Source organism: Galleria mellonella, unplaced genomic scaffold (genome assembly GCF_026898425.1).
Source record: "Galleria mellonella isolate WM207_F2 unplaced genomic scaffold, CSIRO_AGI_GalMel_v1 utg63, whole genome shotgun sequence".
NCBI lineage: Eukaryota > Metazoa > Arthropoda > Insecta > Lepidoptera > Pyralidae > Galleria > Galleria mellonella.
In genome coordinates, this window is record NW_026442130.1 from 7,059,938 (window position 1) to 7,084,190 (window position 24,253).

General features: G+C 32.8%; 3 protein-coding genes across 5 annotated transcripts; 1 reads left to right on the forward strand and 2 right to left on the reverse strand.

Annotated features, from left to right (window-relative positions):
• The first annotated feature begins 1,760 nt into the window (after positions 1-1,760).
• On the forward strand, positions 1,761-7,827 carry LOC113521710 (microtubule-associated protein RP/EB family member 1). Of its 3 annotated transcripts, none has more exons than XM_031909850.2 (6): positions 1,761-1,919; positions 2,263-2,549; positions 3,155-3,383; positions 4,923-5,026; positions 5,407-5,562; positions 6,730-7,827. In XM_031909850.2, exons 2-6 carry the CDS (start codon positions 2,283-2,285, stop codon positions 6,796-6,798), a joined length of 825 nt encoding a protein of 274 aa, XP_031765710.1. In that variant the 5' UTR covers positions 1,761-1,919; positions 2,263-2,282; the 3' UTR covers positions 6,799-7,827. The 3 variants fall into 3 exon arrangements, with proteins under 3 accessions (XP_031765710.1, XP_026763142.1, XP_026763144.1); XM_026907341.3 differs by lacking the exon at positions 3,155-3,383 and adding an exon at positions 3,684-3,918; XM_026907343.3 differs by lacking the exons at positions 1,761-1,919; positions 3,155-3,383 and adding exons at positions 1,969-2,109; positions 3,684-3,918.
• Positions 7,828-7,959: 132 nt separating this feature from the next.
• LOC113521717 (uncharacterized) lies at positions 7,960-22,300 on the reverse strand. The gene is made up of 5 exons (XM_026907351.3): positions 22,028-22,300; positions 21,613-21,916; positions 12,184-13,851; positions 11,826-11,939; positions 7,960-11,342 (listed from the first exon to the last, which is right to left on the reverse strand). Exons 1-5 carry the CDS (start codon positions 22,088-22,090, stop codon positions 10,762-10,764), a joined length of 2,730 nt encoding a protein of 909 aa, XP_026763152.1. The 5' UTR covers positions 22,091-22,300; the 3' UTR covers positions 7,960-10,761.
• Positions 14,273-18,662, reverse strand: LOC128201776 (uncharacterized protein K02A2.6-like). The gene has a single exon (XM_052899698.1). It carries the CDS (start codon positions 18,419-18,421, stop codon positions 14,396-14,398), a length of 4,026 nt encoding a protein of 1,341 aa, XP_052755658.1. The 5' UTR covers positions 18,422-18,662; the 3' UTR covers positions 14,273-14,395.
• Positions 22,301-24,253: the final 1,953 nt, after the last annotated feature.

Sequence of the window (24,253 nt, forward strand, 5' to 3'; positions counted from 1 at the left end):
ATATAAATTTCATGCAGATAATGTTTACTTTTCACATCATGTTAATTGATGCAGTTGTTTATCCGATAATGCGTAATAAAATTATAGCATTGTGTCTGCCGCTGGCCAGCTTTGTTCAAATTTCAGTTAGAAAACTTTTAAACGTAAAGATTGCATCTAGTGTATGTTCTAATTTTCTTGTTGTTTATGTGTTTATGTTTCGATATGCTAGAACAACATTTTAATTAAGAAGACTTATGTATTCTTAACTACTTTGAACAAAAAACAACAATATAATAAAATAAAACAAATGTGGTAAAATTTAATATTTAGCTTACATGAACGATATTTTCACCACATTTTAAAAACAAAGCATAACCTAATAACTACAAGACCTAGAACTATGAATTAGTATTTTTGTTAGATTATAAGTCTCACTACCCCCTGTAATCCGTTGATCCACTGCTTATGGGACACCCTGTATATCTGATTTTTATTGCCCACGTTTCGATATGATACAATCCACATCATAACGTCGGTAATAAATATTGTGAAGTCAACTATTTCAAAGTTCTGTCGTGATTACGATGTGCACCACATACATGCAAAGAACTTTGAAATTAGGAAACGTCAGTGGTGATGGTGTGTGGGATGGATAACAGAATAATAGTAATAATGTGAGAATTGGCAAAAAAAATGCACAACTTATAAAAAAAAGACACTTTGATTTTATCACGACGATCTGACCGCGACGTAATGCAATTCACGTCGAAACTAGGTGCTCTTTACTTGCAATTATGTCACGTTAAGCGCTGATAGTCTATTTAAAATGAAATACATTTTCTATATATTGCTTTTTTATCGTTGGTAAATAATTAATGTGTTACCTCTTTTGGCTCTGAAAATTTGTTTAACCTATCTGAAAAATCGTCAATAACCCCTTATAGATATTATTGACAATGAAGCGATTTCTCGACCAAAAATATGCTGTCTTTTAAAAACATCTAATGGGATCTTGGAAAATTGTTTGCGGCACTTCAAGAGTTTGAACAATTTGACAGTGACTATGATTGAACACAATCGATTGAACACAAACAAAAACAATAGAAAATAAAGCCCAACCCCAAAGAAAATAAAATTACAAATAAAAAACAAAATCACTTCATATGCAAGCTTATTATAAAAAACAAATGGCAAAAGTATTTTTTTTTTCATTAGCAAAAATATCACTTACTAATAATATATAAGACAATAAGTAACTCATAAAAATATTTTTTTTTATATTCAATATTATATGAATCAATTTATAAAAATTTACTCAAAACGATTTACAATCAATATTTTCGGAGCATCCCTATTTGACAAATAATTAAAAAAATAAAACTGTAACTGTCTACTGTCACTGTCGCTGTCATAATAGCACAAATTATCTATATACTTATATTTTTTATTTTTATGATAGATTGATCTCAACCAAGAACCGCTCATAGTCAGTAGAAAATATTGTATTCTTTGTCTAAGTATTAGGATCGATTCTATTTCTCTAATGATATTTATTAACCTAATATTTTAATTGTATAGTTTTGTAAATATTACTATTCAATGGCCCACCTTAAATTACATTTATAATAATTTGGACATAGATACTTGGATCTATTACTTTGGTCTTTAGAATAAAAATTATGCTTTAATATAAATAAAAATTTTAATTATAGATTTAGTGAAATGACGTCTCAGAATCGACTCCATTCTTGACAAAAAAAAAGGCATTTTACGCATTTCCCTTACCTAAATGCCTCTCGCTTGTTTGTCTATGAATGAAAGACTGAGAGGAAAATCCTACCGGGCGTTTTGCATTATAAAAATCTAACGTTTGTAACTATCGTGCGCAGTAGATTTGTGTAAAATAGAAACAAAGTTTAAAAAATAATACAGAAAAGGTACGTTTTATAAAGTAATAATTAATATCGTATTAATATGACAGTCATCCGTCTGCTTAAGTTTTCGATGACTCGTCAATCATAACCACATCCGCCGTTCGTTGCATTTACTGTTATTTTTTTACGACTGTCGGTGAATGTATCTACTACATTTTCTAAAAAGTACTTGAAGTCATCTCTTCATGAAAATGTAAAAGTCCTTATAAAGTTCTTGTTAATTATAAATATATCGCGACCTATTTTTAGATCTGCTTTCTTTTCTCACTCGTATTGCTGTCAGATATTAGCGGCGTCCTAATATTCCATCCTTTGATTCCGCCTTTCAATGGAATATGTGATACAGTTTTAGGTAAATCAAACGTGATGGCAGTAAACGTATATTCTACCAATGTTACTTCGGAAAATCTTTCACGCCACGATATGTTGGCGTGGGTGAACGACTGTCTTCAATCAAACTTCGCCAAAATTGAAGAGCTGTGCACCGGCGCCGCATACTGTCAGTTCATGGACATGCTATTTCCTGGCAGTGTACCTATGAAAAGAATCAAATTCAAGACAAATCTAGAACATGAATATATACAGAATTTCAAAATATTACAAGCAGCATTCAAAAAAATGAGTGTTGATAAGGTATTGTAACATGTCATTATTCTTATCATTAAGCAAATTATTGTTGAATAACATTACAATATTTTATATAGAACTTAATTTTAAAAGCATCATTAATCATTTTAAATAGTAAATTATTCTATAAAAATTTGGCAAAAAAGTTACTATTCACGCTCAGATAATCACTTTGTTTTACATCAACTCAATTTACTCATTATCTAACAATATTGAAATAATTAAAATTTCAAAAATAACATTACATTTATATTCATATTAAGAATATAAACTGTAGTTTTATTTGTAATTTTATAGGAAAAAATATGTATTTTTTTATAAAAATAAATTCCTATAATAAAATACATATTTTTTTTATTTACAACCTACTGAAGTTTATATACATTATGGTTTATGTATAATAGTTTTGACATCTCTTCCTGTTACAGTAAGTAAGGAAACAGTAACAGTTTTGTTTGTCACTTTTAAACATAACAATATATTACATACAACATATTACATACAACATATCACCAACATAAACCAATACCACTCATATCTAGTCAAACTGAATACAGAGTAATTTCATTTATCTATTTTCTTCAGTTATTAAATGTAAGAAATAATTTTAGGTAATACCTGTGGATAAGCTGATAAAAGGAAGATTTCAAGATAATTTTGAGTTTTTACAGTGGTTTAAAAAATTTTTTGATGCTAACTATGATGGTCGTGAATATGACGCCTTTGATGCCAGAGGTGGCTTCACAATTGGCTCTGGAGCTTGTGACTCGGGTGTGCCACTCTGCGCCGGCCCACCACCCACTCGAGTTCGACGGGCAGCTCCTATGCATCATTCTGGCAGTATGCATTGACTGCATAACATATGCACTGTTATTGTTGAGCCACACTCAGAAATCATTACAAACATTTTAATAAATTTTCTAATAATTAATATACATTGTAGCTATTATCAACTCATCTATCTAACATAAATAACAATATAACATGACAACAAATAAATTTTTCCTCATTAATAATTTTATAATTGGTTTTTAACGATTTTCTAAGTGTGGCATGTTAAATAGTCCTTCCACACAGGTAGCCAGCACCGCAGTAGACTGTCAGTTCTTTTTATTTTTACCTTCATTTTTTCTTTTGTAGATAGTACCAATTGACAAACTGGTGAAGGGTCGTTTCCAAGATAACTTTGAATTTTTGCAATGGTTCAAGAAGTTCTTTGATGCCAACTATGGAGGCACGGAATATGACGCGGTGGCGCAGCGCGAAGGGCTGCCCATGGGGCACGGCGGCTCGTCCGCTCCGCGGTCCGCCGCCGCCGCAAATGTAAAGAAACCTGCTGCGCCTGTCGCCAAAGTCGCAGCTAGACCCCAAACCAGTACTACATTTTGTTTTCTTTTGTCATTAAATGTTGCTTCCCTTATTTTGCATTCTCATACATTATATACCATACTGCTATTATTATAATATAATAAAAAATGAAATAAGTAAATAATAAATTTGAAATTATGGTGGAACCATTGCGTCTAAGAGTACTTTATGTAAATAATAATGTTTTTCATGTATATGATTTTATGCATACTGAATACTTATTATAATTCAACATGTACTATATTAAAAATATTAGCCTCATAAACTACTTTTCACTGCATGCACAAATATGTATTCATTTATACATTATTAATATATTTACACAGCATGTTATACTTTCTGTAGATAATATATGTACTATTCAGGTTTACTTAACGACACAAAAGTATGAATCATAGTGATAATATGCAATTTTTATTAATATTATTGCAATATTGCAATTAATCTATATTTTCTAATAATTCTATATATTGCTATATTGTGTCTATATTAATCATTCTAACAAATCTATTATTTTTAAGTTGTAGAAATATATACACGGAATTTATTACCTTTCTAAACACTTCTTGTTTTGTAATATAATTTAATATGAAGAACAAGATTAGTAAAACTTTAATCAAAATAATTAACCTTAAAACTATCAAGATGTTTCTAAGCAGATATGATTTTGAAATGGTTATAAAGAAATATTTATAGATATAAAACTTAACTATAAGTTTATAGTACTCTAAAGGAAGAAGCAAAAAGAAATAACTTTTTTACATACTATTTTTTTTTTTCAAAATTAATAGCTAGTTTTTCTCCAAAAAGGAAATGCTTGGTTAAACTGCATTTTTATCTATATCCGCAACATACGTCTAATATGTCGATATATTCAAATTTCTAAATCGATTTTGATGATTCATATTTAAATTATAACTATTTACTTCTTTGCTGATCCCATAATAATATTTCGCCATATTACATTTTTTTGGAACAAATTCTAAATCAATGATTATATAATGTTTCCAGTTGGCAAAGCAAACAGCACAGTACGGTCTCCACCTGTCAACTTATCAAGATTAAATCAAAGTGGAAAAGGTGACTCCAAACTTCTTGATGAACTCAACCATCAGGTAATTTTGTTTTTTTTTATATTATTAATCTATAATGATATGAACTATCTATACGTGCAATGGATTACATTAATTACTCAATGAGTATGTCAAACTATTCTTTTAGGATTTACTTTTTTGTTCAAATTGAACATTGAAATTGAATTTCTTTTTTAAAAAGGCTTTTATTACTATAAATTATGAAGACATACATTTTTTTGTATATAGGTCTAATCTCTAGTGCAAACTGAACACATTTTAAAAATTATTCCACTAAATAAATACTACTATTTCTAAAGTAGGCTTATTTCTTTTTATATCTACATGGATGCAAGATCACAACGCATACAATTTATGAAAAGCAGATCTAGCTTTTAATAATCATGTGCACATTTCAACAGGTGAATGAATTGAAAGCGACAGTTGACGGCCTTGAAAAAGAAAGGGACTTCTACTTTGGGAAACTCCGTGATATAGAGGTAATCTGTCAAGAGATGGAAGAACAACAGAATGCTCCAATTGTGCAGAAGATTTTGGACATTTTATATGCAACTGAGGTAAATTAACAGTCATTCTTGTTTTTACATAGAAAATTTATTTGAATCTTCAACACACAGGAGTACAACATACATAATTACAACTATTATACTAAAAATAATAATCAGCACATTATCTTAGTTTACCGAAATGATTGTGTTAATTCCCGTTTCTTATAAACCATAAAACATGCATGTACTAGAAATATACGAATTAAAAATATACAAGTCATATAAAAATAAATTTTAATGAATATAAAAAAGTTGAACAAAATCTTTAAATATATTGTAAATTAGAAATTTTCTATCGAGAAGAAACTACAATTAATGTTTCATATAAATAATGTAAATAATTCTAAAATAGTATTTTTGTAGGTATCAACGAATGGGCTCAAATGTCTTCCACACAGTTATCAGCATAACCATGTCGATATTTTCTACAATATGAAATTAAATTTTTTATGCAAATTAGAATGGCCAATAAGCTGACGTCCCACCTGCTGATAAGTGATAACCGTCACCTATAGACATGAGCAATACCATGGACATATACTATTTCGCCTATGATAACTCTCATGCGTTGTCATTCTTGAAGACTAAGGTGTCTCTGTACCCTGTAAATTCAACACGAATGGGACAGACGTGCCTAAGGAAGACATTGCACAAAAGTCGTTTGCTTGGGTACCTCTGTCTCATTCGTGTTTTAACCGTAAAGCGTTAAGTGTTTGCATGGCTGTGTTTCGGTTTGAAGGGTGGGATATAGCGTGAATTTACTGGGTACAGAGGAATAACACCTGCCCTCAGGAATGGCAACGCATAAGGGGTATCATCTGCGAACCAGTATACTCTGTTATGTCCACGGTACTGTTCATGTCTATAGGCGACGGTTACCACTTTCCATCAGGTGGGCCGTCAGCTTGTTTGCCATTCTAAGTTGTATAAAAAAAGGCAAACTACTTCTGTACAAAATCTATGTCTGATAGATTGACGATTGATTTGATTTTTACAATTTGTTTTTAAGCCACTTTTAAAAGGTTCTTGATTTGACTGTATTTTTTGTTAGATGACATCGTGCAACCGATACGGTGTTCTGTGTTGTTTCTATTCTAATTTTATCATGATTAAAAAAAAATGTAGTACTGAATCCTAAATTGTAGCGATTTTATCAAAAATTTTAAATTGTTACAGGATGGATTCGCACCTCCAGAGGAAATAGACGGCGACAATCCTCACCCGCCCGAGGAAGATGAATATTGAAATCATTATATATAAATATATAACGTCAAAGCGTATCATAGTGCTATTTGTATAATATCAACTCGAAATTATCTCGCTTTACAATCATCGACAGTATCGAGTGCTTAGTGTTTCACAGCCAATGAGTCGTCGCTGAATATTATGTAAATTGTTCAAACAGTGGCCCCAAAATCGCTGGTCTGCACAATGGACTGTCTCTAGTTATATTATGACTAGTACTATGTCTACTACTATATAATTAATCTTTCTCAGCATCTGGCGTTATTGAATAGTCATTGCACATGGCTGTGTCATAGCTAAGTACAATCGTTCATACTTAGGAGCGCGATTTTTTGACTGAGTTACTTCATATTTCTGCTGTTTTTTATAAGTCGAACTATCCATTTCTACCATATTATCATGGACGATAGGAACTACAGTATTGTGCAATTTGTAAGAACTCGATGTTGACAATCGTTACATTTTCGGGCCACTGATGCCTAAGCAACGTGCATTTAATAGGTTGTTAATATTGGAAGAAGTTTACTGTTAATTGTTTATTCTGTTATGTCCCAATTTTGTGAAAATATTGGTACAAAATTTTCATTTTTAGGATGCGAGTGATTTTTAGATCTGAATGTTTACAGAATAGATTTGTTTGCAACGGGACAAAAAGTGTGTCGAATATTATCGTTAAATTTAATACTTGGTGAACTGTTCCATATACATCCTTGTGATATATCTACCTATCCATGATTTAGGTTTAAACAAATACAAGACTTGAGTGTGCACTAGTAAATGTAACTAATAAATTATGAAAAAATGCTAATATTCAAAATAATTTTATGTATTTTATTTTAATCGTCTATACGCGAAAAGTCGCGAAAATTAACGACTTGTTGGCAAAAAAGATGTTATTCGCTGGTTAAGACAAATAGATAATTAATTTATTTACTTTAGCAGTCGTATTATGCCTTAACAGCAGATATTAAAGCCTCTGAATTTCAGATTGTGAATGTCTTATCAAATAAAATAATAACTTTATTATAATTTTTTTTGTTATTGCCTCTTTTTTCTACTAATGTCGCCCTCTGGTTTCGGGTTTCCAAGTGAAATAAAAAATTTAATAATTAAATATTTGAGTCCCGTAAACTTCGTGACAAAATCAGTTAGTACAAAAGATCTAAAACTAAACACTGAACAGATTTTGATAAGATTTCTATGGGTCCAATCTGTAAGTATATCCTTTCAAATAAAAAAAAATCCAAATCGGTTTAGATGTGATGGAGTTATGAGGCGACAAACAAAAAAATACACCCGGCTTAAGAACCTCCTTCTTTTGGAAGTCTGTTGAAAACGACAAAAAAATTAAATCTCCCATACTAATTAAACAGCTGGACTCACTGCGTTAGTATGGAAAATAAAAAGAAAATTCTTTTCTGACTAATCTTTGGTGAATTTCAGTATTGAGAGCTAAGAGAGAACACTCCCTTCAAACCATAGACATAGCATAAAGAATTTTTGAAATGATGCTAATGATTTAGATTTTACCCTGTATATAACAAATACCACTGGGTTTACATATCACACGGCACCAAAAACATTAGAAATTAATGAGACTTAACAAAGTTTTGTCGGAATTATTACAAAAGCAATACAATTGGTAAAAAATCGATTTTTTATTTTACGTTAGCAATCTTAAGTCGTTATCTTGACATTAAACTGTAAAAGTTTCATTAAGTTAAACATTTTTTTAATATATATATGTTATACGGCGCGGGGTTCGAAGCTGCAACCATTGGAAGATCAAAACGGTTCGTTTTCTTATCACTAAGATGATCAGTTAGTCAAGACTTGTAATTATACGAGTAAGTACTATAATTTTATTACTGTGTAAGAATTGAAGGTCACTTTGCAAAATTTTAATAAATCTAAGATAATATAATACAGTACAAGTTATTAAAATGTAAAAGTAAAATAAAAAAATTATAACAATTATTCCATAAATCCTTACTTACTTAATTCATGCACATCTCAGGAATATTAAATCTTCATAGAAAATCACACACAATAATTTAAGAGGCATGCTATAACAATATAAATATTTTATGGTTGTTCTTTACATCATCTGATATACCTAAGAGTTTTAGCTTAAAACATTATTTTAACATATATACAATAGCCAGTAGTTCTTTTTTCTTCTGTTACTATAGTTAAAATATAACAATTTGGATTCGTGACGGTTCTTTTCTGGCCTAATATATTATTTACTTTGTGGGTTTATTACATTATCGAAATAAACATTATGCCATGAATATTTACTTATCTCTTTATAACTACTTATTACTAGTATGATTCGTTGTTAACACCTAACATTGTTAATATAGGAAAATAAAAAAAAAAAAAAAAACATGACACATAATCTAATATGAACAGATTTAAGTTAAATTTTTCTTTATTAAGCATGGAATAGTAAACTAGTTAACCCCTATAGATAGGGGGGAAGGGATTGTTAGTAATGGGGAGGTTAGGCTCCATTGCTATCAATATACCCTACCAGGTCGACCTCCACACGGTTCCCCCTGGAAATCATCGTGCTGAATTTCAGATGCATTCATCACGATAGGCTAACTGACCTGCTTTTTCATTCTCAGCTATCATCCCTCACTGGTGCTCCGCCAGCGTATACCGTTAGCGCAGGCGGGGTCACTATTCCATTATCATCCAATAAAAAAAAACCCTATAGATAGATATATTTATCATCACGGAAATCACAGAATATGCTGTGTATTCCCTGTAATATTACATTACTTTTAATTTGAAAATATTTTTATTTTTTATTTTGAGAGTTAAAATGTTTTATCCATTTTGGAAATTCCAACTTAGAACATCATACAATTTACTCAACATGATCTCATACACTGTATTTACAAAATGTTATATTATTATGAACTATTAAAGACAATTTCACCTAATTCTATATTAAAACTTACATTGAGGTATCGAAATATTCTATAAAACGTAGTCAAATAGGAGAGAAAAAATGATAGCATTGTAGATAAAAGATGCAATTGGTAATTTGTTTTTCATTGCAAGACAGTCAGCCGATCGTAATCTCTAGTTACTTAATTCTTACTAATATTATAAATGTGAAAGTCAGTTTGTGTGCTTGTTATCTTATTGATCCTTGAGGGCATAACCAATCCCTATGAAATTTATACTAAATTGTACTACACATACATGGAATAGAGAAGGATATAAATTATTTTTTATCTTGGTCAATAAATATATCCCGGTTACGCGGAAGAAGTTGCGGGTAAAAGTTAATCATATATAAATATAACAACTATATATGACATTATTACATTTACCTGCCGTATATCTAGTTTCAAGCAATGGATTTACTGCATTCCTGAAATGAAACGAATCGAAAAGTACTACTGGCGAAACTACAACATATGCGCTTTTTAATAATAATTACACATTTTTATGGCGTTTACTGATTCACGATCATGTTTATGATCAATCATAAAGGTAATAAATATAATCAAGGCAGTAAAGATAATTTGATTGTTAAAGTACATTCTTTTAAGAGTTTTAAGTGAGCCCTAAGAAGTAATTTTTTTTTATACACTTGATGTTTAACTTTCAGCAAAAAAAGACAAAACTGTAGTTACTTAAAAAAAATTAAGAGGAATCTTTTTTTAATGATTAATTTTAAATATTGCATTCTACAGAAAATAACTACAACAATGTGTATGTTACCGTAAAAGCTCGCACATTGGTAAATCTTGGATTTTATAAAAACAAGATCATTTTTGTATCTTTCACCAAACCAAACCTAACGTATCTTTCTGACTAAGAGCAGAAACATCACACACTGAATATGTCTAGCAGTGAAAAGCCCAAATTACGGTAAATCAATTTTTTTCCAATACTTACATCAGAGACGTGGCAAATAAAAAAAAAAAAATAGACATAAAATTAAAATGTGCAAATTGATAAATTTATTCGTCTTGTTCTGAGTGTTCTGAATGTAGTCTCGCAGTCTATATTCTGTTGAGTTTTTTTTGACGTTTCATTTATATTTTCAGGCATTATGTTTTTCGTTATCCTTGTTTTTCGTGTCCTGAGAGAACTTTTGGTTATTATATTTTCTGAAGTACTATTCAAAGATGAATTTATAGTATTTAATGTTGTTTCCGGATATACTTTATTATTTCTATTCTTAATAGTTTTGTTCCCAGGAGAATCATTTGAAGATGAATTTATTTCTAATGTAATTTTTTTACTTGATTTAGCTTTATTAGTATCTAATGCATTTTTTTTATCTAGTCTATCATTTTTTTTCTGTTTCAATTCTGACATTTTCGACTTTTTTGTTTCTTTTGTTACTTGCTTTGGCTTAGAAACAACAGGTTCTATACAATGTTTCATTTGCTTAGGAGATTGTCGAGTTCTATTAAAACTTTTATTACTCAGAACTGATTTTTCCATGTGGTTATTTACTTTTAAGACATTATTTACTTCTGTTGGATTATTTATTTTCTTCAGATTTATTTTTGCTGTAAGAAATAATTAAGTCATTTAAATATTATTAAGTATAAATATGTAAATAAATCAAGGAGGAAAATATTGTTAGATATGTATAACATTTAACATGAAAGAAAAAAGTAGACAGCTTGAAAGTTACATGTAATAATTAGTGTGGTTGGAAAGAAAAAACTTTTATGCAACTTAGAATGGCAAACAAGTTAACGGCGCACCTGATGGAAAGTGGTAACCGTCACATATAAATATGAGCAGTTCCATGGACATAACAAAGTATACAGTTTCGCCCATGATACCCCCCATACGTTGCCATTCCTGAGGACTCAGGTGTTACTCCTCTATACTCTGTAAACTCTTTTCAAGATAAGACTATATTAAAAAAAAAGCTTGCTTGTTTTCATCCCACTATATGCAAGTAGATGAATGGGATATTGGGTACTAAGTAAAACATATATAAACATAATAGTAATAAAAAAGTATAATAATAATAATAGTACCTGATATATTGTTTTCTTGACTATTTGATTTTGGTTTATGATTTTCTGAATCGCTTTCAAAATCAGTGTCCCAAAATGACTTTACACATTTATAAATTTTATTTCTAGTTAAATCTGAAATAAAACATGTTTCATATTAGGCAAAAAAGGAAATATTCAATTGGCTATCATAAATAAACACAATAACATAAAAAATATAAATATATATAAAAATATAAACGAAAAATATAAATGTCATTAGGACTACAGAGGAGCCTAGGATATGGTTTAGATTATTATTATCATATTTTTTATCCCTATGCATGTGCATAGGGACAAAAGACCTGAAGTACCAAGTCTAATATTAAATAAACATTACCTTTTTGATCAGTTTTATTTCCATTATTCTTATTTGTATCGGTCTTCTTCTGTGGATATGAAGGTTTATTGATCTTTTGTAAATTTTGGATCACTATTTTGCATTCTTTTATTGCGTGTTTATCTTTTATTTCTCTTTTACTTTCATTCTTCTTTGTTTTTAGTACACTATCTTTTTTCATTATTTCCTCATCAGTGTAGGTGTCACTGACATCGTCATCATTACAAGTGGATATAATAGAAGTAACATCCCATTTATCTTCATCAAATAAATGATTTTTATTAGTTATAATATTAGTTTTGTTAGTCACATTTGTTATATTCATGCGATCTGGAGGTACTATTTTGTGAATTAAATCAAGTAAATTTTTATCCTCCTGTAATACATTACGATTCAAACATGACTGATTGGTAACCAACTTTCTTGTTTTGTGTTTTTCTTTTTGCGTGGCACTGTAAACATTCCCTTGTGGACTATTTGCTACTAAGTTATCAGTACTGACATTTTTGCTCTCCATAAGATCATGTTTTTGAGAATATAACTTTCTTTTAATAAAACTTGGCCGCATTGACACATCTTCAGTGTGTTGAGATAATTTAGATTTAGAATTTTCATAAGCTTGATCTTTGCTTTCCTCTTCAACATTCTTCATAGAGTGTGAAGGTTGTACTTGTTTTTGACTCAATGTCTGAGCTGATTTTGCTAACAGGACCTCTTTAACCTTGCCTTGATTAAATTTTCTTATAGGAAACTGAGGCTTAACAAATTCAAAATCATTTGTCTTATTATTCATAATCACCTCAATTTTCTTAGACTCCTGATTTTGTTGTTTATGCTCTATTTGTGAAGTTGTTTGTGAAGATGAAGATATTTTGTTTCTTTTGCTAGTAGAAGTTTGTACATCATTAATATCTATTCTTCTTTTTCGTTGCTCTAGCATTTCCTTATCACATATTTTCTCTGTATTACAAACGGTCTTTCCTCTAGTTGTTATTTCAGAAAATATTTCATTGTTGTCACTATCTGTTTCTTCTGTAGTATTTGTGGGTAATTTTGTTCTCAATTTACTATCTTCAGTGATATTATTTGTAGATGTAACAGTTGAATGGAACCTCTGGGAAGGCAACAGGCCTGCAGATTTAAATCTATCTTTTTGCATAATTGGACCTTGACTATGCTCTTTATTTATATTATGATGTGAAACAAAATGAGTAGATGGCAAATGACAATTTTGTACTTCGTTTGGAATGGGCCTGTCTCTATTTCCAGATCTAACATGTAACTTATTCATAAATATATTTTGTTTAAAACTGTCTGTACAATCTTTATACATGCTGTTTTCTCTAATTGTTTTTTGAATGTCTGTAATATTGGTTCTAATTGATCTACAACTAGATGCATTATTATTATAGGATATAGTTCTTGTGGATCTGCAGTCATCACTACTTATTGATGAATCACTACCCAGTTCCCCAGAGTCATATCCAGATCTCCGCCTGTAACCTTTAACATACAATTTCAGTTTTCTCCTCTTTTCAATTTTTTTTCTAATCCCTCTCCGCATGAATTTATTATAGGCATCTTTGATAATCCTCTTATCATACTTGTTGAAATTAATGTTTTTGAAAGCAAGTGCTATATCAGCAGCACTTACACTTGTTGTGGTATCTGAAATAGTAGAGGATATGGATTTATTTAACCCATAACTATTCAGTATGTTTTTGAAACGTAACTGACCAATAGTGTCTGTAATGTTTTAATGAAACCATCCCAATGTCAGACAACAACTGTTTTAATCATATTATTCAACTACCTTCAAACTAACTATACATGACATCTTTCCCTCTATAAAAAAAAAGACATAAGAACTTATATCTCCAAACAAAATATATAATTGAGTACTTATTACCTATTTGCTTAAATATATACAATTTAACTACATAGTTACTTATCTACTACAATACAAGTCTATAAACAGTAAATAGGAATATATATTTTTATTAAATCTATAGATGAAAATAAACCTTATCAAAAAATAAACATGTAAATGCAATAACAGTCCGAGTTTGTAATGCTTTAATATGTACTTCTTATATACTACTTTATAACACCTTATTGCTAAAGAAATCAATATAATGAAATATAGTAGATGTAGTATGTTTTATACAAAAACAGATATGAGTGTGTTCACTGAGAATGCATTCTATCTAATTTATTTGAGTGTTTTGGCACGTTTGCGCGTAAGCGGTGGTTTAAGAAACATACTACCACTACTGCTATTTGGTTGCGGGTTCGAACCCGGCGGTGTCTCAGCAGTGCGGTACGGTGCATCCATCGTGCCACCGATACATACGTCCGACCTTGTTTCCGATGTTTTTTGGTTTAAAACCTTAGTAACCACGGCTGGTTCAGCTTTGTTTATTTCAAACTTTACTTCCGGTGGTTCACATTTGATTAAATGACGACGATTACGTCGATATTTGGTTCCTATTTTATTTTCTATAATATAAGAACGAGGCGTATCAGCCGTGCTTACTACAGTGGCCCTAGTACGATTTTTACCATCATTACATATTACTTGGTCACCTTTTTCTAACTTGCATAGCGTTTTACAATGCCGATCATAGTATCCCTTATTGGACTTTTGCTTATAGACCAAGGTATGATATTCTGTTTCATTTACAAGTTTTGGTTTTAATATTTGTACGCTGGCCGGAAGTTTACATCTTAATCTGCGACTCATTAACATCTGTGCAGGAGAGCTTAAACCTTCTCTAGGAGTATTTCTGTAATTCAATAACGCTAATTGAAAATCTCCTCCTGTCTTAATTGCTTTACTCAACAGTGACTTAACTGTTTGTACAGCACGCTCACTCTTTCCATTTGACTGAGGATAGTTGGGTGAAGAAGTCACGTGATGAAAACTCCAGTCACTAGCAAATAATTTGAACTCGCGACTACTAAATTGAGTGCCGTTGTCACTTATTAATATTTCAGGTATACCATGACGAGAAAATACTTCCTTTATATTTTGTATGACTGTATATGAGGTAATATTTTGTAAATTACATACTTCAACATAATTAGAATAATAATCTACGACAATCAAATAATATTTTCTTCTGTACTCAAAAATATCAGTACCTACTTTCGTCCACGGCAAAGGGGGTATCTCTACTGGAATCATAGGTTCCTTTGCTTGTGCATTTAAACTCTCCTGACAAGTGGTACAACGCTTTCCATGAGACTCAATGTCGCGTGACATATTCGGCCAATACATAACCTGTCTCGCTCGCCGCTTGCACCGATCTATACCGAGGTGGCCCTCGTGCACGAGCCGCAGCATTTCAGCTCGCAAACTCGAAGGTATCAGTATTATACTATCTTTAAATACTACAGAATCGACGACATATAACTCGTCCTTTATTGCCCAAAACACTTGTAATTCTATTGGTAAGTTATATTTATGGTCTGGCCATCCCGTTTTTATATACTCGATCAGTGCACATAGAATCTTGTCCTGTTTAGTTTCCTTTTTAATTAATGCCAATTTTGAATTAGATATCGGTATATTGCCCACCACCATTTGAACTTGGTACAGTACATTCTGTTCCACTTCCACACTATATAGCTCAGGAAGCGGCGCTCGAGACAGTGCATCAGGAACATACATATACTTTCCTGGCTTATAATTAACTAATAGATCATAAGTTTGTATTCTTAACAACATGCGTTGTAAGCGAGCTGGGACCGACATCAGTGGTTTTTTAAAAATACTTTCTAAGGGTTTATGATCCGTTTCCACCAATATTTTAACCTTACCATAAATATATTGGTGGAATCGTTCGCATGCAAAAACTATGGCCAGCATCTCTTTTTCGATTTGCGCGTAACGCCGTTGGGTGTCGGTGAGTGTGCGCGAAGCGTATTCGACGGGTCGGCCGGCCTGCAGCAGCACGGCTCCGAGCGCGTCGCGCGATGCGTCCACTGACAGCACTAGCGGCCGCGATACGTCGTACAATGCCAACACCGGCGCGCGACACACGCTTTCTTTTAATGCAAAAAATGATTTTTGTTCCGTATCTTCCCAACGCCATTCATTTTCCTTTTTTAATAAATTGGTTAACGGTAACGCGCTCTCAGAATGATTCGGTATAAATTTTGACAAATAATTTACCGCTCCCAAAAATCGCTGTAAACTTTTCTTATCATTCGGTTCTGGCATCTCCTTTATGGCTTTTATTTTGTTATAGTCTGGTCGCATACCGTTCTTATCAAATACGTGCCCTAAATATACAACTTCTTCTACACCCACTTTGCATTTATCTTTGTTAAATTTTAAATTTATATTTCGTGCTCGATTTAATAGTGCAACCAGCCTATCGTCATGTTCTCGTTTCGTCTTTCCCCAAACAATAATATCATCGACGAAGCTATCCACCCCTTCCAAGTCTTCTAAGAGTTGACGCATTTTCGCATGGAATACCTCTGAGGAACAATTAATTCCAAACGGTAACCGAAGGAACTGATAACGGCCAAAGGGAGTTGCGAAAGTACAAAGATCTACACTTTCCTCATCGAGTTGCACAGCCCAAAAGCCTGAGTTGGCATCAAGTACCGAAAAATAACAGGCGCCATGTAAACGTGTCGCTAACTCCGTTACTGTGGGCAGCTGGAAGTGTGCGCGCTGTACCGCGCGGTTTAGATCGCGCGGGTCTAGGCATATGCGAATGCCATTATTTTTTTTAGCAACTATAACTAATGGATGAACCCACGGGGTAGGATGATATACTTTCCTAATGATACCTAATTTTTCCATTTTTTGTAACTCTAGTAATAATCTATCCCGTATCCCTAACGGTATTTTTCTGGAAGCACATACGACAGGGCGTATGGAATTATCGACTACAATGTGATACTTTCCGGGCAGACATCCTACTCCTTGAAATAAGTCACTATAATCTGTTAAATTTATTCCATAAATTCTTTTTACTAATTTCATTAATTCACATGATTTTCGGCCCAGCACGCTTTGACAATCATTGTCTGCTATCGCAAATCTCAAATTATATATAGTATTTTTATACACCCACTTCATGCTGCATGTACCTTTAATAGGTATTTTATCCCCACTGTATGCTTCTAGCTTTATATTAGTATTTTTAATATCACATTCATTATAACCTAGTTCTATGAATCTCCTGTATGATATTACATTTATGTCCGCCCCTGTGTCCAATTTAAAATTTTCTTCCCCGTTCGTACAAGTCAAAATTTCAAACCACTTTCCTGATTCACTTTTGTTATCAGTAATTACTGATATGTGAAACGATTCTTCCTCGTCTGACTCGGTATTCGCTTCTTCTTCGCCGATTTCGTATACGTGCCTAACTCTGCCACTGTTGAAATTAGTATTGTAACCAGACTTACATACTCGAGCGAAGTGTCCTCGTTTACCGCATACAAAACAAGTGGCATTCTGAGCCGGACACTGCTTCTGCTGGCAGCGCACCCTGGCACCGCAGCCAGAGCAGGGCGCGGCGTGCACAGGCGTGAACCGACCGTCGGCGCGGCGTGGCGCCGGCGCGCGGCCGCTCGGCCCGCCGGCGCGCCGCCCGCGGCGCCCGCCGCTTCCCCGGCACTGCTCAACACTATTCACTTGTACACACTCACTACCACTGACAGTGAAACAATTCAGCTGCCGACCGCTCTCCTGTGATGTTTCCTCGGCGATGCACAAATTCATAGCTTTTTCCAAGGTCAAATCTTCGTGTCGTAATAGCCTATCCCTGACAGTCGCACTGCGTACCCCACATACTATACGATCTTTAATCAAATCCTCTTCTAGCGATAAGAATGCACACTTCTTGCTAATAAGACGTAACGCCGTCACGTACTGTTGAATGCTTTCACCTTCTTCCTGATTTCTCGTGAAGAATTTATATCTAAGTAATGTAATATTTTCTTTAGTTCCAAAATAACTATCGAATTTTTTTAGTACTTCATTTACGTCATCTTTATCTGTATCTTTAGTAAAAGTGAAAGTTTGATACACGTCAAACCCCTCCGGACCGATCAAATTTATTAGTAAACTGGCTTGTACTGCTGAATTCTCGGAATCCACACCCGAAGCCTTGATAAACAGCAGGAATTGTTGTCGCCAACGCCTCCATGCATCGGCACGACTCACAGGGCCTCCCTCCATATTTAATTCGGGCGGTGGTCGCGCGTGCTCCATTATGCCGTATAACAAAATATCCACTCACGACTAGTTTTTTATGCAAATTTATATTTGTTAAGTTTAATCTTTATTTAAATACGTTATTTATAACACTTTTATCAAATTTATACACGTATTTATGATATACCGCTGCCACCATGTAATGTTTTAATGAAACCATCCCAATGTCAGACAACAACTGTTTTAATCATATTATTCAACTACCTTCAAACTAACTATACATGACAGTGTCCAACAGACTCATTTTATAAATGTAAGGTATAATGAAAGAAAAAAAAGTTATTTTGAATGAAAAAGATGGTATAATGTAATTGTATTTTTGACACTTATTTACTTACAGATATTACAATTTTTTTTTTTCAGTATGTTCAAAGCAGACCAATGTGTTTGAACATTCTGAATACAGAATCTAAACAGTGTTGTGATAAATGCAATCTCAATCGATTGTATTTATTACAACACTGTTTAGACGGCCTTGATAAATTCGAAGAGTAAATGCTAACAATGCTTCTTTCTTTTTGCAGCAAGTTCAGATAATTGAGTAACTTTCTGATTCGACCCTGCCATGTCTTGCATGACTGCCAAGTAGTAACTTGATAGGCCTTTCTTGCTTCGTTTCCATATATGAGACGTTACTTACTGACTTGGTCGCGATTTCACGTATTATATATATATAACATAAATAGTTTTCTAAATGTATTTACGTGGATTCCAATCAGGATGTATATTTTTACATACAATTAGCGATACAATGCCAACAACATCTAAATTTATTTGGTTTACGCCGAACTGTATACTCATGACCCATTTAGTCCAGCTTATCGATACCTCCCTTGGTGGAGTTGTAGTACAAGTTTATTTCAGATTGGTTTTTTTTTACATCTTCCTTTCCATGACGCATCGTAGACAAAAAAATTACAGCACAATTCTTTTTTGGTACATAAGAGACTCATATTTTTAGAAAATCAAAATATATTAGACTCAATATCATATGTTTTGTTGGATGGAAAATGTGGATTTTTTTCATTATTCCTACTATTGTAAGATCATTTTGTGTCAAAGATTTTGCGACATTAAGAAATGTGTAATAATTATGGAATGTAACATTTCTATTACTTCAGACATATGGTTCACATTAATGGTTGACCACATCATATGCTAAATTTAAGGTGACCAACTATTTTTTGTTCAAAAAGAGTACACTTTGCAAGTATTTCATAGGTAAAAAAGAAGAAAACTGATAAAAACTTTATTTTCATTTAAAAACATATTTGACTTCGGAGTGGATTTTTTTTATTAAATGAGGATGTTTGTCTAATAATGTAGCCAAATCCGAACAACTTTCATTTTGCATATTAAATTTGACAGTTTTTACAGAAAGTTGCTACTTCTCACTGCTTCAATAATCATTCCATAAAGAAAATGCCCTTTCAACAGCAGCATTAGTGCCTGGACAACATAAGGAAATTTCTATTAAAATTTTTAAATTTTCATGTTCTACTGAAATTCTAATGAAATTCATCAAAATTTAATTAATAATATTGAAATAAAATAATTAAAAAAAAAATTGTAGAAATACAAATGAGTATAAAATTATACAAATGAGTACTTTTAGAGTACAGGATTTGAAAAGAGTACGGTTTATGAAAAAAGAGAATAAAACTCAGTAAATGAGTATAGTTGGTCACCTTACTCAATTTTCTGCCCTGTTTGATCCTTCTTTTCGAGATATGGTAGACAAAATAGTGGGTAAATAGTTTTGTTGTTGTCCACCAAATTTTCATACCATACTTATCAGGTTTACTGGGTAGGTACTGTTTGAATGATACGCATCCATGAAAAGGTGCGATTTTCTCCAGGCAAATAAAACTTTCAGGTTTTGGTTTAGGTATTCCTATAATTCTCTAATAGATGCAAGTTTATCTTTTGACTTCCTAAGGCTCCTGGTATTTTTATCATTAAATCTTAAGAATCATAATCTATTTATTCCTATTGTAGCTTGAAATATTGGATGGCCAAAGATTGGGCCTCAGTATTCTTTAAAATCCATACCTCCCTATTTATTAATGCTCTATAGTCAATAGAAGACCTAGAAATGCTTGCATTTCAATTTTGTCAGTTGGTTTCCATCAATTTTGTAAAACTCTAAGCCCTTCAGTATTGATATATTTCAGTATTATTTTGAATAAGTGCCACCAAAAAAAGGTTGAAACTATCTAGAATTTGTTATAGCTTACTCCGAAAGAAGAATCACTTTATGAATACCATGGCGAATTATATTGTGTCGAGGTGTTCGACTTTGCCTGTCAGGTTCTAATTTCCAAATTATTCTATCTCAACCTATATAAGTGTCAATTGAGATGTCTTCTTGTAATGGTATATTGTCACTCTCATCCATAATTGTTTTCAGATGCTGGTTCTGTCACTTAATTTCACTCTGAGAACAGCTATCAACAGCAAAATTCTCATCATCACAATTGGGCTCACACACAAAAATAAAGGAATGTTGAATTTCACTTTATGTTAGTTGGCTTTTAGTCATTTCTTTGAATAAAAATAAATTAAACATGACTGTTTTATGACAAATCTTTCTGATAATTGAAACATGTTACTATTACAAAGATTATGATTATAGCACAAACAAAGGTCTGGCAGTCATTATTGCTTACCCCATAAGACTATAACAAAATAAAAAACAATCTATCTCTTTCACACATGAATAAAAAAATGTTATCGTGTCTGTTGGGCACTTGTAGGTTGATGAAGTACTATTTTCATTTATTAATAATAAATTACATTTTACAAATATTTTCATTGCACATTTAGATTAATAAAACATTGGTAGTAATTTAGATAAAAGGCGGATTCATAAAAATAAATACTTTAGTTTTTATGGCAACAAACGCAAAATTGTGTAATTATGTCTGCAAGACACTAGTGGATTGTTATGGATTAATATTTGTAATTAATTAAAATAATTGGGTTCAGCTATATCAGATAAATGATAATTATATTGCATTCAGACAATACAAAATAAATATTATAACTAGCAGACAATAACACAAATAACAATATACATTAGACGAAACACTATACAAACAAAAAAATAACAATATGATGCAGAGATAGAGCCTGCTTACTCCAAAAGGAAGGTGTAAATAATAAAAATAATAAAATCATTTTCATACCTATACTTCTAACTGACATTGGTGAACCACTTCTTCCATTAAACATTGATCTTTGGGAGCTCATGGCACGAGGGTAGCGTGACTGATAATAACTAGGCTGTCTAAAATCAGAAACACTTCGCAACGACGTTGTAGGAGATACCTCTCTTCTGTAATAATTGGTATAATGGTCCATTCTTGGTTCCATGCGAACTTTTTTATCAAAAGGCCGTGACATATTCATTGTTGATGTTAGAACATTATTTCTAAAGCTTAGACCAGTAACATTGGTAGCGTTTATATTAGGTCCTCGGGCACTAAATGTCTAAAATGAAAAAAAGTAGACGTAGTATAAAAAAGGAAACAATTTTGTTTGATTTTGAGTTTGATACTTCAATCTCAAGTTCTAGGAATTGAATTAACTTTATAAACTTACCGTATTCTCGTTTTGATAAGTAAACAAACGGTTCGGTAAAAAATCATTTTCGCTATCTGACATGTTTGATTCAAGTCAAATTGTAAATAAAACTATTTCACTTTAAATAAAAGTAAAGTCTTCATTTATAATTTCATATATAACATTTTTTTTTTAAAGAAAGAAGATGAAGAATACGTTCAATTATAATTTAGTATATTCCATTGATAAAATACTTAAGTTTAACGGTTTCTTTCATATATGGACGCTTTTTCTTTTTCTTTTTTTTAATACGTTTGTTCCGTTGCGGAACAGGCTAAGGTCGGAGTCCATGCTGCCTAGTCTTCAATATAATAAATTGTCTGGAATCGGCGCTTTTTCGACAAGCAGTCAATCGACGTTTTTTTTTGATTGACTAATATTACTTCATTTGACTTCAATCAAATACTTAGATGAAAATTTATTTATTTAGTATTAATAGAATTATGTAAATATAATATGATAACAGCGGGTATTACATCTTACAAGTAAAGGAAGATTTATGATTCACAGCAAGTTGACCGCGGGTGTCCTCCACGACAAGCGATCATAGCCAAAAGTATTTTGCGACGCGCGATCCTATTCGTCTATCTTTTTTTTACAACACAAGGGGTAAACTAGCATGCGGCTCACCTGATGGTAAGTGACTACCGCCGCCCATGATCATCCACAACATCTACGGCATTCCAGGTGTGCTGCCGGCCTTTTAAAAAGGAATATACTCTTTTCTTGAAAGTTATGTTGTATCGGTTCGGAAATACTGCTGCTGGAAGTTGATTCCAAAGAATGATTGTGCGTGGGAGAAAGTGCCTTGAAAAACGTACGGTAGAAGACCGCCACTCGTTTAGATGATTGGGATGAAACTTTAGTTTGTAGCGGGTTGTACGGTGGTAAAAATCAGAAGCAGGTATCAATTCGAACAATTCCTCAGAACACTCCCCATGATAAATTCGGTAGAAGATGCACAGAGATGCAACATCTCTACGCAGTTTCAGTGGGTCAAGTCGGACAGTAAGGCGTTGACTATTAATAATTCGAGCTGCCCGACTTTGAATGTGGTCTAAAGGAAGGAGTTGGTACTGTGGCGCTCCTGCCCATAAGTGAGAACAGTATTCCATATGTACCCTGACTTAAGTTTTATATAATTTCAAGCGGTGTTCCGGCATGAAATACCGTCTTAACCTATTGAGTACTCCTAACTTTTTGGAAGCTATTTTACCTTCTCCTCCAGATGACTGCAAAACTGGACGTCGCAAGATATATCAACGCCCAGAATTCCTAGACTCGACTTTTTATCAAGAGAAATGCCCTGAAAGTGAGAAGATACGACAAACGGCGTCTTTTTTGCGATGAACGCGCAGACTTGTGCCTTCTTAGGGTTAAATTGGACAAGATTTTGTTCACCCCAGATCGAAACTTGATGGAGTGATGTTTCTATTTCAGACACAAGTCTATTCCGGTACTCATCGGTATGTGCCCGCGAGATCTTTGCATGACCGGTATATAATGCATCTCCTGTACTGACGTCTGCATAGCAATGAATATTACTGATCTGTAACATATCATTGAGATGCAGAAGAAACAGAGTCGGAGATAGTACACAGCCTTGCGGGACACCAACATTCACAGGTTTTAAATCAGAGCATGCTCCGTCGATTACGACCTTAATGATTAATAGAATAATTGAGAAAACTGGCGACCCAAATGCACAGTCTCGCAGGCAACCCAAATGAAGGTAGCTTTGAAAGCAGCGCTCTATGCCACACCCGATCAAAGGATTTCGCAATATCCAGACTAACAGCTAAGGCCTCTCCCTTACTCTCGATTGCCACTGCTCATCGGTGTGTTAAGTAAGCTAAAAGATCACCAGCCGAATGTCTCTGTCGAAAGCCGTACTGGCGATCACAGATCAGCCGGTGCTCTTCTAGGCACCGAAGCAGTTGGCGGTTAATGATGGATTCCATAACTTTCGAGAATAAGGAAGTGATAGCTATGAGCCTATAGTTAGCTGGATCTGAGCGATCTCCCTTTTTAGGGATCGGATGTACCAGAGCAGTCTTCCAAAACTTTGGAACTATACCCGATGAGTAGCAGAGGCGAAAAAGACGCGTAAGAACTGAAGCCAACTCTGATGCGCACGCCCTAAGTGCAATTGGAGGAATACCATCGGGCCCACCCGACTTATGGATTTCAAGGGAGAAAAAAGCT